Here is a 17596-nt window from a genome sequence, read left to right as displayed (position 1 = left end):
GACAATTTTAAATATGTCGAGCATGGTCTTTGCTTATAACTACAGAAAATAACTTGTCTTACCACCAAAATCCACCAAGATTGTCCAGTTCATTTGAGAAATCTCTGTGATGCAGGCCAAACACTTGGTGATATAATGATTTTAGAAACGAGACTAATTTTCCCCCAATTTTTAAAGTGCACAGCGTCCAGATGATTCATTTGGTTTCTGATTGGTTCTAATACACTTGTTGAGGTGAAAAGAATTTACAGGACACCAATATTAAGACCATTTCTTCTTTCCAAATTCTAAGTGTTGAGAACATCTCTGATATTACTGAGCAATAAGATTTTCAAATTAGCTGCTGTAGCACCATATTCATTTAGAATGGACCTGATATTATTAGAAGACATTAGGTGACGACCACATGGCAATATGACCATCCATTCAGCAGGAGTAGCAACAAGATTTTCAAGATGGTCATTGTGGCAGCTATATTTGATACAAGATTGGCACCATTTGCATTTAGGACCAACAAGATATCATAAAAAGTCCTTTGGTGAAAACCCTATTTCAACCATCAATTATAGAATATTTTCAAGATGGCAACAATAGTGGCCATACTGTATATCTGATATTCATTCATATTTTGGGTCAAACTGGCACCATTTTCATTTCTGACTGACTAGATATTACTCTTCTGATGAAATCCCCATGTTGAAATATTTTCCATTTTGGATAAGTAGTAATATGATTTTCAAGATGACTACCTAATGGCCATATGCATGAAAATTTTGGACAACAATCAGGGTCAGAAGGATGCTTTCAGTCGAAATTTTACCAATGCATTTTATCAGTGCTGTTGATTCTATACGTCATGAAAACAAATGTTTCAAGGTTTCTCTAGTTTGTACATCTTCAGCCAAATATAATCATACATCAGCATCAATTGTTTAATATTTAAAGATTCCAATGCCATGATGCTTTGTGTCAATGTTGGTCAAATTCTGTTCAGCATTTTCATTTTTGATAAAAGATGTGCACATTTTCTGCTACTTTATGTGATGGAAGCCATGTATAATGACAGAATGGCAACTTTTACTTAAATCTGAAAGGCATTCAAGTTAGACACTTTGTCAAATTTAGTCAAATTCTGCTAAGCAACTATTTAGAAGTTATTGTAGTTTTTGTTCAACTTTTAGTACTCACAGCTGTATCTGATGGCAGATTCACATCATTTATACAAACCTGAAAAGTCTTCATGCCAAGATTTGCTGTAAGTTTGGTCAAATTTTACTCCACAATTTAGTATCAGTAACCATATTTGCATGTGGATCAGAATCATCTGTACTAACTTGAAAGGTCTTCATGCAAATATGCTTTCCATCCAGTTTGGACAAATTCTATTCATTGGTTTTTGAAAAGTCACTTAAAATCTAGTGGCCTTATTTGATGGCTGAGCAAATTTAAAAGTTGGTTTTTAAGAAAAAGATAATTTTTTAAATATTTTTCATAATGGCAGTCATATTTGATGGTAGGGATTGGCATAATTTATACAAATTTTAATTTTAAAAGCCTTCATACCAGGATGCTTTCTGTCAAGTTGGGTAAAAAATACCCAATAAAGGGTTTTCCCATGACGCTGAGGCAATATGTATAATCCACTGAAATTCACTGAAGAGTCTGCAAGAGAACTGACAAGCTCCATCAGCTAACAGCCAAATATTGTCCATTCAAAATCCAAGTGACTGATAACCAATTTCAAGCTCAGTTACTGATATGTATGACTCATTATGTAACCACAACTCAAGTCTTACGCTTGTCAAATTCTTAGAAGTGTGGATTACCAATAGTCATAGATCCAGGTAGTTTTAAAATATGACATGTACTACCCATCATTGCTTTTACACTTTTTTTCTCTCATCAATTTTCACAAACAAATAAGATTGTTACAGAAAAGTCCATGTCAGTTAATATGCCATAGATGTCTCTGCTCTACTTTGATTTTACAGAGATGTCCATGTCCATTAATATGGCAAAGTTGTCTCTGCTGTGATGATATGTCAGTTCCTATTCACGTTCTCATTTACTTAGCTCTGCAGTAAAACTTATGCTAAAATTATAGAATTTATCCAAGAATAACTATACAAGCTAAATGTCTAAAAAATAATAACACAACATATAATAAAAATGCTGCAATTTACAGTATTAGGCATTACGTACCTCTGACTCAGAAAGTTCAAAATCCCATTCTGGCTGGCGCCTTCCTGATACAACAGTATCATCCATTGTTTCAGAATCTTCTGAACTCTCTGACTCAGCCTTATCTTCCTCCTCTTCATTATCATCACCAGAATCCAATCCAAGCTTATCCTCAATACGAGGTCGAGGAGAGATACGGGGAGATCGCTCCTTTAAAAGAGGGTTTGAGAAATTTCACATGGATTCTTAACATTCTGAAAAAGGCCAGATGAAGCAACTGTATACTGGAGATCGTTGGTTTCACTCTAGTTTTCAAGTATACTTCATCTTAAAGACTACCCCACAAAACATCTGCATTGCATTCAGAAGTACTTTAAACAGGCTGTCTAAACTTACTTCATATCAGTGTTAAATTAAGAATGTTTCCAACTACCATGGGCTTTGAAATTCAATTCTTGTGAGCTTCTCTTGTTACAATACTGTAAACAGGTAAAACTGAAACCAAAATGCCAAACAAAAAAAGGCTTTGCATTGCATGATAACACAGGAGCCAAGTATTTAAGCAACTTGAAACAGTGTTCCAGCTAGGCCAGTAAAGAAGGATACTGTGCTCTGCCCTCAACCTTGACTGCCCCAATGTTTTTCCAAGCTCCCTTGTTGCACCTCACCCCTATTTCATTTGCTAGATTGATTGAGTACTCACAGCTGTATCTGATGGCAGATTCACATCATTTATACAAACCTGAAAAGTCTTCATGCCAAGATTTGCTGTAAGTTTGGTCAAATTCTACTCCACAATTTAAAAGAAGTCATTTAAATATATTTTTAATTTTTATTTTAGTATCAGTAACCATATTTGCACGTGGATCAGAATCACCTGTACTAACTTGAGAGGTCTTCATGCAAAGATGCTGTCTTTTTCCAGTATTATGCCCTTTCTGAATCAGCATATTGTTTTTGCTTAATGTCACTCAAAAGCATGCAGTCTGGAATTGGCTTTTAGTATGTATCATTCTTGGAGGGGGGTGGGGGGACTGGCACATTTTCTAGATTCTAACTGAATTAAATCAAGTCAAGCATGGTACTGACAAATTTAATGATGAATACTTACTCTGAAAAGCATGAATTTTTTTTTCTCATACTAAACACTTTACTCTGAAAAGCATGAATTGTTATTCTCATACTAAACACCTTACTCTGAAAAGCATGAATTGTTATTCTCATACTAAACACTTTACTCTGAAAAGCACGAATTGTTATTCTCATACTAAACACCTTACTCTGAAAAGCATTAATTTTTATTCTCATACTAAACACCTCAAAGAATAATATAAAAAAAACTTGTTTCTATTGTAATGGAAACACATTATATCAAACTCTGGTCCTGGTTTAAAGATTTCAATACAGGTAGGGTAATGGACCCCACTTCATTAGCTTACAGTAAAATACGTTAAACAACTCAAAATGGATCAAACTCACAAATAAAGCTAACCATATAATGACTCCCATTAATAATGCTACAGGTTTTATAATAAAGGTTTTATAATAAAGGTTTTCTATGAATTTGCTCTTTCTGTTCAAGATTTAGCTCAGCCAGGTTGATATGCTTATAGCAGTACAGAGATACCATTTATGGATGCAATTAGGAGCTAGGGCTAGCAATTCGTGTAGATTATCATACATAATTTCTGATCAGCTACCAAAGTTTTATGGAATCTTGTCTTCAGACTGTTTAACTTTGAAGTTATTTGCACAGTAACAGTTATGCATAATTAAAATGCTTATTTATCTATGATTTTGTAATGGTTGATTATGTGAGTAAACTACCATCATATATAATTGGAAATATAAAGTTGGTTGTGAGATGAGTTGGGAGAGGTAAAACATCAATAATGTAATACATATCTACTATAATTGCACTGCTGTGATATTTCCTTGCACAAGTTCCAAGTCTAAAGAGACTATTCACTCTGTGCTGCGGCAGGAGATCCCTCCTTAGCAATAATTCTCGGGGGCTGTTGACAGATTGAGATCAACAAACACTGATTGTTGTGGCATCGGAGCTACCAGGATGAGCCCTGACTTGGCTGTCCTGACTCACTTAAATTAGTCTGAAAGACTGAAAGGACTCAATGCCCAGGCCCAGTGGTCTGGCAGTGGAGAGACATAATGAGGAAGCTTCTTGTGCAACCTTGTTGTGAAGAAGTCTATCACTGCCTTTCCCCACAGATGAAAAATGGTCTCTGCTACTGACTTGTGCAGAAACAATTCCATGAGGGACTGCTCACCCTTATCTGGACATGCTAACTGCCAGAATACTTCTCTTGCCTGGAATGTGGCAGACTCTTTGAGTGATCTATTCCAAATATGTCCAACGGATGAGGGTTATGCAAAAGGCACAATTACCCCAATGACATCATAAGTCTGATTTGCTGTGCAAAGTGACCATGTTGTAGCAATGTCTCATGCAGCTTACACATCCTTAAGTGCAATAAAAACAACACGTATTTCTAAAATGTTGACGTGAGAGGCAAATTTTTCCAATACTACATGCCCTTCAGGATTACACCTTCTGGCTTTATATGAGCACCACAGCATGAAATTGAGGCATTGGTGTAAATGATGGAGGTACTGGTGCTGAATCAGAACTCCAGTCAGAAATCAGTCATGATTTTTCCATCAACTCCGATGGTGCTGAAATCTGCACCATAAGGAGATATGGTTAGATGGGAAATATGACTTTAGTATTTAAAACTAGCTAGGTACTTTTAGCTACATTTAATGATGCTGACCTGAAAATTTACTTCATTAGGCCTAATGATAGGATAAAACTGAAATGGAACAAACTAGTTTCTAGCATACTACCAAATAGTTTGACAACGTGTGAGTGTGTGTGTTGGTCTCTATCAAAATGTTTTGTATGGTGTGTTCTCAAAGATGGACAGACCTTAAGTTGCTATATGGTTTTTTGTTTTATATATTTGTTGTTGTTGTTGTATTTTAGAACAACTACATAAGGCACAGCAGAAAACAAGGGTTTCTTTTGTAAACGTAGTTCCTAAAGCATGAACATCTTGACTGAGATGAACTGTCTGAGACAACCAGCCTGAGATAAGAAAAGTAAGGTTAGCAAAATGTACAATTCTGTGTTGCATAGGTGAGACATCCCATCTCATCTTCCTTCCTGGAGAAGGGGACTTAAGGTTCATCATCCTGTCTCTGCGCATCAAGGGGGTGGGGTGGGGGAATGAGACTAACATACCCGTTTTTCCATTTTTCCAGAGGCATAGAAAATGAAGAAGCAACACTTTGCTAGAGAGGCACTCAAAACCCTCAAATTCAATTAAAAGGGACACAGGTACATGAAACCTGTACAAAGACTTGTGAGAAACTAACAAATACAACTCAGAAAAGTATATGATAGACAGTAGAAAGGCCAACAGATGAAAACATTGAGCAACCAAGAGACATACAAGAATTTCACAAAGTCCAAGGAAAAGAATAACGACATTCCAATTTTCTTAAGTTGATTAAGGTATAAGATTGAATCAAGTTTTTAACAAAATTCTAGATCTCGGATTATTAACCTCCTTAAACTGGAAACTAGCAACAGGAAAAGATAACAGCAACATAAGTACAACAAGTAATGTATTATTGCTATCAAATACATTTCATATGGATATGATATGAAGTTTATACCCTTTCCAAAATATAAACGTTTAAGGTCAAAAAGACAAAAAAAAACAGAAACCAAAAGTTTTACAATAAAATTTTATTTTACTTTTCTGGCTTCATTTCTTTATTATTTCCCTAATATTCAGAATAAAAATTATCTGTGAACTGTATCCTCTACCATTCATTTTTTTTTTAATCATCACTGAAGCATCATCTCAGCTCCACTGTGAATTTGACAATGCACACTAAAATGCCTTTTATTGGAGAACTTAGCAAAAACTATCCAATTTGAAAAAATATGGAAGACAGAGGCCTCAACCCACAATAAACAGTTTCTCAATAAAAGCTATTTATATACCTGGACTGGACACAACTTACTTGTCCTAACAAGAACAGATTCAAAACTTTTTCAAAACTTATGTAAAGGAAGCAAGCAAGTGTAAGCAAAGAGAAAAATAACATTATGAAGACCACAAAACAAAACGTGCAATGGAACTAACAAACACATCTGAAATCATGGTGACTCACAAACTAAAGAATCATAGAGAATCATAAACTAAAGAATCATTTAAAAAAGTAACGAAGACCTTTAATTAGCACTAAAAATAAACAATGAACAAATGCAAAGTATTTGAGTTTAACCATCTCTACTCCTTCAATTAACTTCATACTGAACAGTGGCAAAACCAAGTTGTATACCTTTAATTTTCATTTCAAGCATGGATATTAAATTAAACTAGATAATGTTTCAAAGGAATATCTTAACTCAGCTGAAGAATTTCTCAAGCTTGGAGATTAAAAGAAGCTTGACTATGCTTGTAAAAATAATCAGTCAACTCAGCTAACAAATTTCAGTATGACACCAATTTTCCACATTCATCTTGTTATATTCCCTTTAATTTTTTGCTGGGGTCCACTCAACACCTACTGAGCATACAAGTAATGGATTTAATCTGAACCAGTACAGGGAATGAAAAGCCCCTTTCAAGCCATACAAGACAGCTTTACTAAAAAGTTTTCATGCAACAACTTACTGAGGCTGGTTCTGATGTTTCTGACCTGACATCTAGATCAAGAGACTGGGTGTCATCCACCGACTCCATATTTGGGGTGGGATCACGACTGTTGATGCCATTCACTGCCACACGATGTGGAACTTCATCTCGAAAGGACTTTAATATATAAGAAAACATAAGACAATGAAGTCTCATCTAACTTGTCCCACTTTCATCAAATTCAAACTTTAACCTACATCAATTAATCATGTAAATCTGCATATGTAGTTCATGCAATGACTTCCATGGCAACAGTGTGCAGTGAATTAACAAGACTGCACTGTTCTTCATTGAAACTCTACACCATGTGATGGAATAAACTTCAAAGAGATCTACTTTTCCCAATCACTGGAGCTTTACGTATGTGTGTGTGTGCATGTTCTTGTGTATCAGGGATGACCAAATTCCAATTGTTCTTGACATTTGTCCATGAATATTGACACAGCAATCAAATATTTGTGGAAAGTATTATAAAAACATTTGTAAAGTTGTTACAATTTTTTTAATTACTTCATCATTAGGTGTACATTTTCAGTTATGGATTAGCTGTTGCTTCAGTTTTAATATGATCATGCTACACAACAATAGTTTTCTGTAAAACTATTAAAAATGAAGTTCCACTGTTATTAATTATGTTGCTATCTTTTAACATAACACTAGTTCCCAGTCCAAAGTGAAAATTCCTTTCTCAAATTAGATCTAGAATAAAAGGACACAGTTCCAGTCGGGTGACTTAGTCACTTCCAATCAATCAAAATATCATCCTTCTTTTCTTTGGACCAAGACTAAATGATTTTGGTGCATGGAGGGGTGTAGGAATATGGTAATATTAACAGGTAAGTATTAACCAATTTAAAAAAATGGTTTCCCCATAATTTTACTCTTTATCAGTAATACATTACCTATTAAAATCAGTAATATATTACCTATTAACATCAGTAATACATTACCTACCTATTAATATCAGTAATACATTACCTATTAATATCAGTAATATATTACCTATTAACATCAGTAATACATTACCTACCTATTAATATCAGTAATATATTACCTATTAACATCAGTAATACATTACCTACCTATTAATATCAGTAATATATTACCTACTAACATCAGTAATACATTACCTACCTATTAATATCAGTAATACATTACCTATTAACATCAGTAATACATTACCTATTATCAGTAATACATTACCTATTAACATCAGTAATACATTACCTATTAATATCAGTAATATATTACCTATTAACATCAGTAATACATTACCTACCTATTAATATCAGTAATATATTACCTACTAACATCAGTAATACATTACCTACCTATTAATATCAGTAATATATTACCTATTAACATCAGTAATACATTACCTACCTATTAATATCAGTAATATATTACCTATTAACATCAGTAATACATTACCTACCTATTAATATCAGTAATATATTACCTACTAACATCAGTAATACATTACCTACCTATTAATATCAGTAATACATTACCTATTAACATCAGTAATACATTACCTATTATCAGTAATACATTACCTATTAACATCAGTAATACATTACCTATTAATATCAGTAATATATTACCTATTAACATCAGTAATACATTACCTACCTATTAATATCAGTAATATATTACCTATTAACATCAGTAATACATTACCTATTAATATCAATAACACATTACCTATTAATACTTTTTTTCTGTGGGAGGCTGATGCCACCCCCCTTCCAAATAGCAGTTAGGAAAAACTTACCTCCTCCAATCTGGATCCTACTGCGGACCAGGAGATGACTTGCTGACAACAAGACCTACTGCTTGCATGTAATCTTCATGTGGGTAGAACAAAGGCAAAGTGGAGTGACAATGCCAAAAGGCTAATTTCATAATATCATCTGGAGAGGAATGTCAAGATGTAGCAACATCCTGAGCTTCATGGGCATTGATTCTCAAAAAGGAAAGATTTCTCTTAGTGAGAGACTGATATGTTTGATAGTCAAACTAATTCTCCTAGTAATGGTGACCACTTGGACATCACAAGTACCTTTGTGAGAAATAGTGATGTTTCTTACCACTCCTTTTCCTTTTGATTTAGCAACAACAACAAAAAAACAAAGCTCCCGCCTGACAAAGAAGTCCATCTTGATCATCCATGGCACAAACACAACTGAGACTAAATATTTAAATCGGTTTGGAAGCAACCAAATGCAGAAAATTCCAGACCACAAAACCAGATTGGCAAAAAAGAGAGACTGAGCTGTACCTACACTGCAAAGAAGGCAACCCTCTTCTACCTATACATCTTACATATAATACTCTTTCTCCAATCCAATGTTAAGGAAAGGAGGAGGTTTAGATAACTACCAGAGAATACATGATACATAAACACACCAAAAAGTTAAGAGAATTAATGAGGGCTGTACTACAGCCCTAGAGAAAGTTAAACCAAAAGAAGAGCCTGAAATTTAATAACATCCTTGTCAAGACAGTTCCACTGGAATTTTTTGTAGGATGAAAAGATGTGGAAGTGAATGTATATATCCTGGAGGTCAAAGGAGACTGCCCATCTCCTTCTTAAATAGCTCTTCCCAAATAAACTTGTTACTGGGGAAAAGATTGATGAAAAGCATGTAGGCTTTTTTCCCCTTTCTTGGAAACCAGGAAGGTCTGGAAATGGAATTCTGAACCTGGAGTGCTTAACATCCCCTTTACTAACACCCTCCTTGCAAGGGTTTACTCCTTCTCCCTTGAAGATTTCAGATCAGTCTGGTGAAAATAAATGAGGGTCCTTGACAGGCATGGACCTATGCATTGTCCATAAGGTCCAACCAGTACTCTTAAAAGTGACTCAGCCTGGCACCTACTGAGACATCAGAAAAAGTGATAATTGATAGAAGTGACTCTCTTGTGCACAATATCTTCCTCCTTAATGGAAAACGTGTCCATAGACTTCATGTCCTGGCCCTTACAACTGCTCCATTTTTCAAAGTAGAGGTGAGAGTTCTAAAGGGAGTCTAGTTGTTTCATTTGAACATCTGCTTCAAGCTTTTAAGCTAGGGAAACACTAACTTCTCAGGATAAGGCTAGCTACAAGGTTGCTGAAAACAAAGGCTGTGAAAGGTTAAAGGAGGCTATTGAGAAATGGTTTGCATGTGAAGCTCTGGTGAACAGGGTGTGTGGCTTAAGCTCCACAACCTCAAGCATCTTAACAGGAATGCCAGGAAAGGTCCCTATCGAAATACTCACCTGAGATACGTCCAGCCCAGGATGCTTAAATGACAAATTGGAAGAGTTAGTCTGTTGACATCTACCCTTCTGCCTTCTGACTGCTTCATGACATTGTGCCTACCTCCAAGCAAACCATCATCAAATGGGGATTAAATATAAGATTAGTTTTCTTGTGTTCACGAGAGTGTCTCCAAACTATATAAATTCTCATGTCTGAAGATTGGAAATTTTTCAAACATCGCTCCAGAGAAAGAATGCAGTAAACTTCACTGACCAGCTTGTCAAAAGTAAAAACATCATATTCTCTCATTTGTCCCAAGTGGGATCAAGATTGGGAGACTCAAATGGTTTCTCCTCTAACTCATTTGAGTGAACTAAAAATGAACAGTTCATCATCCTGATCTGTGCAAGACCAAACTGTCTGCTCCTCTCTCTCCTGAGAGAAGTGCAATGGGAATCCCTTCTCAGTCTACAAGATGAGTGGTGGGCCTACCCTATTTCCTTCTACATTGAAGCTGAAAAGTGGTACATTGAGGGCCTATAACCCACCCTATCCACTGGCCAATGTAGCCAAGAAAAACTAAATTATAAGATCTAGTCTCACGAACAAGTAGTCAGGATACCCATACCTCACACAGCTTGAAGAGAAATATAGAAAATGGGTTGGTATCAGCTTGGTCCCTTCCCCTCTAGGATGTAGGATGCTCTGCTAATCAACACCCAGTAAATCATGCCCAATGGCTTGTACCTAGTATGTGTCACTTTGATCAGTGCCCAGTGACTAGTATCTGTAGCAGTGCTCAGTGCCTTGTGCACAATGGCTTGACTGGGCACCTAATACCTGGAGACCAGCCCAATAATCAAAGTTTGGTTCAGCGATGAAAACTGTTGAGAAGTCTCATACCCAATGCCCAAACTATAAACAATACAAGGTCTAGACAGACTGGATCAGCAACTCTAAAGAAGACAACTCTCTCCTTATGCCAGAAGGTCAGGACTTCTCAAATGACTGCAACTTGCTAGAGAGTACCAATGATCCCTCCTAGAAAGTGCAAGTGACCAGTCTCTGAAATGGAAGCAACCATGAAGAGAAAAAAGAATACATTTCAATCTTTTTCTGTTAACTAGAACAATGGCTTTCTCTTAAATTTTAATACATCAAAATATATAATCTGTCCACAAGGTACAGAAGCGGCATCCATGTAAACACTCCCTCTTAGGTGGCAGGGTCCAGTTTCGTAAATTGGCCCCATGGCAAATTTCTTAAGGCTATGGAAGAAGAGCTAGCCTTCCACAGCAGTAAACACATGGGTTTGGGGCAAGTAGAATATCTCAAAAACGGCTTGGATGACAACATTTTAAGTTGCATCAGCCTGTTTAATACACACTGTTTTGCAGAACTGTCATCTAGGAAAAGGGCTTGTGTTTGCACTGTGAGCATCACATGGTGTTAAAAATGACCTTCAGACATGAAAATTGCAGGTACAAATTTGGGGGTGGGGTGCATAAACTTCTTCTGCTATGAACTGCCATTGACTTCTTTGGTTAAGTGGATTATATTCTTATTCTTTGTTTTAATAGAGGAATCCAAAAATATGGACCTTTTTGAACTCACTTGTGTATTTGATTTTTTATGATTTTCTTTTTATACTAGGTCGCTGACTGCGGCATTAAATTTGTACATAAAAATTGGCCCCTACCCTCTTAGAAAATACTAAACTGGGGGGGGGTTTATATAATGCCTTCTTGTGACCAACTTACTGTAGCATTGCTAAAATGTTGAAAGAAACTGTCAAAAAAACAAAAGAAACTGGAATAAATGTCAAGGGTAATACTATCCATAACACTGGTTATCAACTGGGATTACATTTATGCAGAAGATGAGATCAAAATCTATTAAATGACCAAAACCAATACTGATAATGGATTAAAACTCAAAGACTTAGGATTTGAAAGGTCAACTGAAATAAGAAAAATACTACTAAGTGAATTAATGGCAAAAGACATTTAGATTGACAAAAAAATTTCAAGCAGCCTAGATATTTAAAGTCCAAGAAAAAGAAGAACAATATTCTCTGATTGATTGGATGGGACTAAAGCACTGGACTATATTGTTCTATTCTATGCCAACACTTATTAATTGGATGGAATTTTCACCTTAGACTGACGATTTGTGCCATGAGAAAAGATAGCAACACAGTAACAGTAGGTAATTATTACTAATATTAAAATGATTTTTTGTGTGATAAAACCAAAAACTAGAATTTCATGCACAAAAGCATTATATGTCACTCAACTGTTTTTAAGTTTTTAATTTCTGGGAACAACCAAACTTACAAGATTGAAAATACACAAAACCAACTTGATGGTGCTTTTCAAATATATGTTGGATAATACTAAAAATTAGTTGCTGGTAATAGTACCTTTTTTCTATCTAATGTGGGCCTAAGCTGCACACACATTTTGCTCTTAACATCCAATCTGTGCTGACATATTCCCTGATTGTTACAATGCACAAAGTGTTAGGGACTAATTCAGTTTAACAAAACAAATCAAGGAGAACTTTTCCTCTGATGACGTACAAACATAATGAAACCAGGGGTGACCAGAATACCCCTGCAGATGGGAGGTAACACTCCATATCCATTTGTGAAGTACCCTCCTCTAGTTGTAACATACTCAGAAGTGAAAGCATCCCTCTGAGAAGACAATTTTTATCGATCCTAAATCCACTGAGACCCTAATATGTATCTACAGAAGTGTATCAGTGCTTCTATCCAGCTTTTCCATCTCAACAGTTATGAAGAAATTTGATCACCACCAGAAAAAGAAAACTGGGTGAGACAGTTTGAGAATGTCAACAAGCCAAGTGTTTGCTACTCCCACTTAGTCCCTTTCTATCAAGAAACTACAAAATATACTATCAAAAATTGTCAAGCAACAAAAGGGTATCTGCAAGAAGGAGACCCTATCTTCTGAACACTTCAATCAACCTGACTACAAAAAAGACTGTTCAGTATCATACAACAGAAATCATCGTATCTGAACCAGAGCTCTTCAGTAGCAACATTAAACACATAGAGAACTTAAGTGAAAACACCAATAGCATATTCTGTGTATGTGTGGGTGTGTGTGTGTGTTTGTATACACAAAGGCACATAATTAAAGTAAACTGTGTTATAGTCCCTTTTTAAGTAATTTGGATTATTTAAATGTGGCAGTATAGCACATAATCCTTGCATGACCAACTGCACAAACTATGCATTACATCAATTTTATTTATTTTTATGCCTCACCCGATTTTGATGCAAAATAAAGAGAAGAAACAAGTACAACTACTCTATTCTATTTACTGCTTATCTTCATCAACAAAATACCTGTCAAAAGACCATATTATCTTTAGGAAAAAGTTCTCCCACAAGATTGACAAAGTTGAGGCAGCAAAATCTAAATCCTTTATTTATAGCATCCGACTGCTTATTAATAATTTTAATCATTCATATATTTAATGTTAATACGATCACTGTTTACATTGTAAATGACTGTAATTTTACCAGTACAAAATATACTATTTATTCCAATGCAACTTGTTTGAGTTTTAATACAATCTCAGCACAAAGGTCATTACAGAAGTAAGTTGTTGAGGGTTACTTATTCCAAGCTTGATAAAAATTGAATCCTAAATTTGGCTTCTAGAGTGTAAATATCTCAGTCAATCAGATGCAAGATTACCTCATTAATGTACGTTGATCTCACTCATTATCAATCCAAGTCCATATTTCAAGAATGACAAGTATCTGATCAGAAATATGACTGCCAAAGGGGTTAAACAAGCCCAGCAAGTCAGATATCACCTAATTAATTTGTGTATATTTCGGTCATTGTCAAACTCATCCAAGATCTATATAAGTACATATTCCAAGTTTAATTAAAACTAAATCTGAAATGCGGCCTCCTGAGTGTTAACAAGCTCATTAGATGCAAGATCAGCTCATTAGCGTGTGCAGATCTTGCTTATTGTCAAACTGTCCAAGATCTTAATGACACAAGCAATCTAAGTTTGATCAAAATTAGAAGAGAAATTGGGTTTCAAGAATGGTAACAAGGTTAACTAATCATTACTTCATTACTATGCATGGATCTCACTCATCATCAAACTTGTCAAAAGATTTTGATGATATATACCCAAGTTCCAAGTCTGAATGAAACTGGATCAGAAATATGAACTCCAGTGTGGTAAAAAGCAATTGCACAATGGTCATACCATGAGCTCACATTACCTTATGGTGAGGTGAGCTAGAAGTAAAGAAATAGTCATTAAGCTTTAGAAAAATGTATGACAAATTCTTAGTTGGATCAAGCAGAACTGTTCTATTACTGTTTTGCAAAAGATGGTAACATATAGAATAGGTTACTATTTAAAACAGTGACAAATATCAACAGACAAGCCCTCTATCAGTGTTCAATGAAATTTTTTCTGACACAGGTTTTGGTCAAGTGGCTTTCAAAAACTATTAGACAGGGATATATTTTTGTACTATTGTTTTGACTGTTAAAATGACTATACTTTAACTAAAATATATAAAACTGACTAATTATCTGTGTGTACTGCCTCTCAATATGGTGTATTTACAAAAAATGTTGTGACTGTCTTATAAATTTTTTATTTAATTTTATTTTGTTACAATCAATATTTTCTCTGCATCCTGTCTGAATGCTGAAAAAATTATCACATATTCTCAACCAAAGTTGAAAACAGAAATGAAGGCACTGGTCTTTTGACGACCTCAACCAGTAAAAACAGTAGCTTCAGTTTCATACATTAGTTTACCAGTGTCTCTTAACAGTTTCAAAATGAAAATGCCACAAATCATTAGTGCATTAAAGAATATTTTCTGGAAAATTAGATGACACAGCTTTACAAGCCCAGTGGGCAACTCATTAGAAATAAGGGAGGGGACTTTTTAGCTCCATTCCAACTTTTACAGCATGAATCATGAAATAAGCTTGCTTACTTTTATAATCAATCAATCTTGAACCCTACAAAGACTATATGTAATAATTTTCCCATGATTGGGATACAAATGCGTGTGGAGGTCACTATTTATTATTTTGGGAAAATATTTAAGTAACATATATTCTCACATATATTCTAAATTTAAAATGCAATGTAAGTTATTCAGTTCTAATGATTTATTTTCAACAGAACAACTTCAAAGAATCTGGGGAAAAATTGGCTAAATATACAAAATGCTACTGAATACAAAACTTGACTACATATAAACTTTATTAACAAATTAACAATAATAATAATATTAACAAATTATTTGAAACCAACAAAGAAAGAAACAACATCATTCCAAATTATTTTCATTTTTTAAATATTTTTTATTAATGTTCTTTGAAGTCAAGACTGCAATAAAAATAGTAGTCACACTGTTTAAATAAAAGACAAAGACACTGTGACACAACTACATCTATCCATTACAAGGGCTTACAGATGCCTTTCCATTATGGGTTGTCTGTCTCCTTGAAAAATCAGGGCCATTCTAAATTAATTGTCTTAACTTACCAAAACTCTCTGTAGTAGAGCTGTATAGCCCTTCTCCTGTTCTTTCAGATGCTCAATCAAAGACTGTAATCTCTCTACTTCATCCCTGGGGCCAGGCTACAAAGGTATGGGTTACAAACAAATTCATTAATTCAACATGTAAACAAAATTCATTAACTTCACTGCTGAAAAGTACTTTACATGTATATAATGAAAATCTTTGTCTTGTGCAAATTAGACCTAACATAATTCCAAATGGTAACTAGAAATCAATGTTCAAAATGTCAACAAAAGGAAGAATACTCAAATTAAAAGATATAAAAATAATAATGAAGAAAAAAAAGAAAGAAAATAAAAACTACATACACCCCTGTCAGCACAATTTAAATGGTTTTATACAAGTACGACAATATATATGAGCCCTGTTGAAACAACCAGACTGTAATTCCTACAATGTACTGAAAGCAACAAATCTGAAAGTGTGTTTTACAGCATCTCTCAAATGGAAAAAAACCCAGAGAAATTCAAACTACATGTAAGCTTTCTTAACAAGTAACAAGACATTTGCTGTGTATTATGATAACAAAAGTATTAATTTCATCTATGTAAATTGTCTCTGATGACTATCAACATTGTTCATGTCAAAAAGTGATGGGATACTGCTGTTAATTTCATAATGTGTATCAAAAGAGTGTCTACATTATCACCAAGTAGATTTGCATTGAATAAATAATTAAAAATCTTTGTAAAACAGTCTAGAACCAGCTGTTTAAAGCAATTCCTTATCCACACAAATGATGCACAGACTTCATATACATATTCATAAAATTCTCATTGTAAATTATTGCATGCCATTTAAAACTCTATAGTTTCAAAGCAAACAATAAACATTATGGATTTCAGTAAACAAAGGTAATTTTATTTACTAGACTAGGAAGAATTCTGCAGCACCTCTACACATTCCAGTACATTTTTCAGTTATTTTTAGCTTTAACCCTGAAAAGTCTTCAACATTGCGAACTCCATCCAAATAGGATGGGGAAAAAAATGCATCAGCAGATCTGGGTACTGGCTGGACAAACAACACAGGCCGTAATCTGCATACAAATTATGCATCAGCAGATCTGGGACTATGTTGTTTGCAGCTGGACCAGACTTAATATTTGTATGTGACATGCATATAAGTATGCTCATGCAGCATCATATAATCGCTGCATTAACATGAATATACTGTAATAACTTTCAATGTACATTAGAAAATATAATGTAAAGATCCTGAACAGCTGATACAAATAAAGCTTCAAAGTTGTATCATTTGAACATCAGAATTCAATATCATCTTTACCCAAAAAAAAAAACAAATGTTATAACTTGTTCTTATTGTGACTGTTTTTAGTTGCTGCTATGACAGGGTTCAGACAGAATTCTGAATGATATATTCAATGACTTTTCCCAAACTTCCAAAGACCACAAACATTGATTTCCAAGACCTATTTTAACTAACATTTTGTATACAAGTCATGTTATATGAGAAAACAACAAATGCAAAATACTACAACATTGTTTAATGGTTTAATGATGAAATTCAAACTATAATTAATCAAAAAAAAGAAACCAGGAAAACTAGACTACATCCGAATATAACAATCTGTAACAATTTGATTTGTGATTATGGAAAGAAATTAAAATGTTTGGGTTTTATTTCCATTTTCAAAGACTTTTAAAGACCTCAGGGTAATCTGCTTGATTTTCCCAAAACTTTCAAGGCCTTCAAAATGCTACCTCATTTTTCTCAAAACTATCAAAGACCTCCAAAGATCATAAGAATCCTGATCACAGGACATCTTCATTAGGCTTTTACCTTATTTAAAATTTAAAAAACTCTGCT

At 34.5% G+C, this 17596-nt stretch overlaps 1 protein-coding gene across 8 annotated transcripts in view; it reads right to left on the bottom strand.

The window, feature by feature from the left end:
• Positions 1 to 17596, bottom strand: part of LOC149797805 (pericentriolar material 1 protein-like) — a 135330-nt gene that overhangs the window by 90142 nt on the left and 27592 nt on the right. For all 8 annotated transcript variants that reach the window (XM_089962781.1, XM_089962786.1, XM_089962783.1 and 5 more), the window contains 3 exons: positions 15730 to 15825; positions 6891 to 7028; positions 2203 to 2391 (listed from right to left, as the gene is read on the bottom strand). In XM_089962781.1, coding sequence (XP_089818907.1) covers positions 2203 to 2391; positions 6891 to 7028; positions 15730 to 15825 — 423 coding nt within the window. The remainder of the gene's footprint in view (positions 1 to 2202; positions 2392 to 6890; positions 7029 to 15729; positions 15826 to 17596) is intronic.

This window comes from Sinohyriopsis cumingii, chromosome 6 (genome assembly GCF_028554795.1).
Source record: "Sinohyriopsis cumingii isolate HCF-2022 chromosome 6, ASM2855479v2, whole genome shotgun sequence".
NCBI classification, from domain to species: domain Eukaryota; kingdom Metazoa; phylum Mollusca; class Bivalvia; order Unionida; family Unionidae; genus Sinohyriopsis; species Sinohyriopsis cumingii.
The sequence above is the reverse complement of the archived record's forward strand: the minus strand, read 5'-3'. Positions and strand labels throughout refer to the sequence as shown.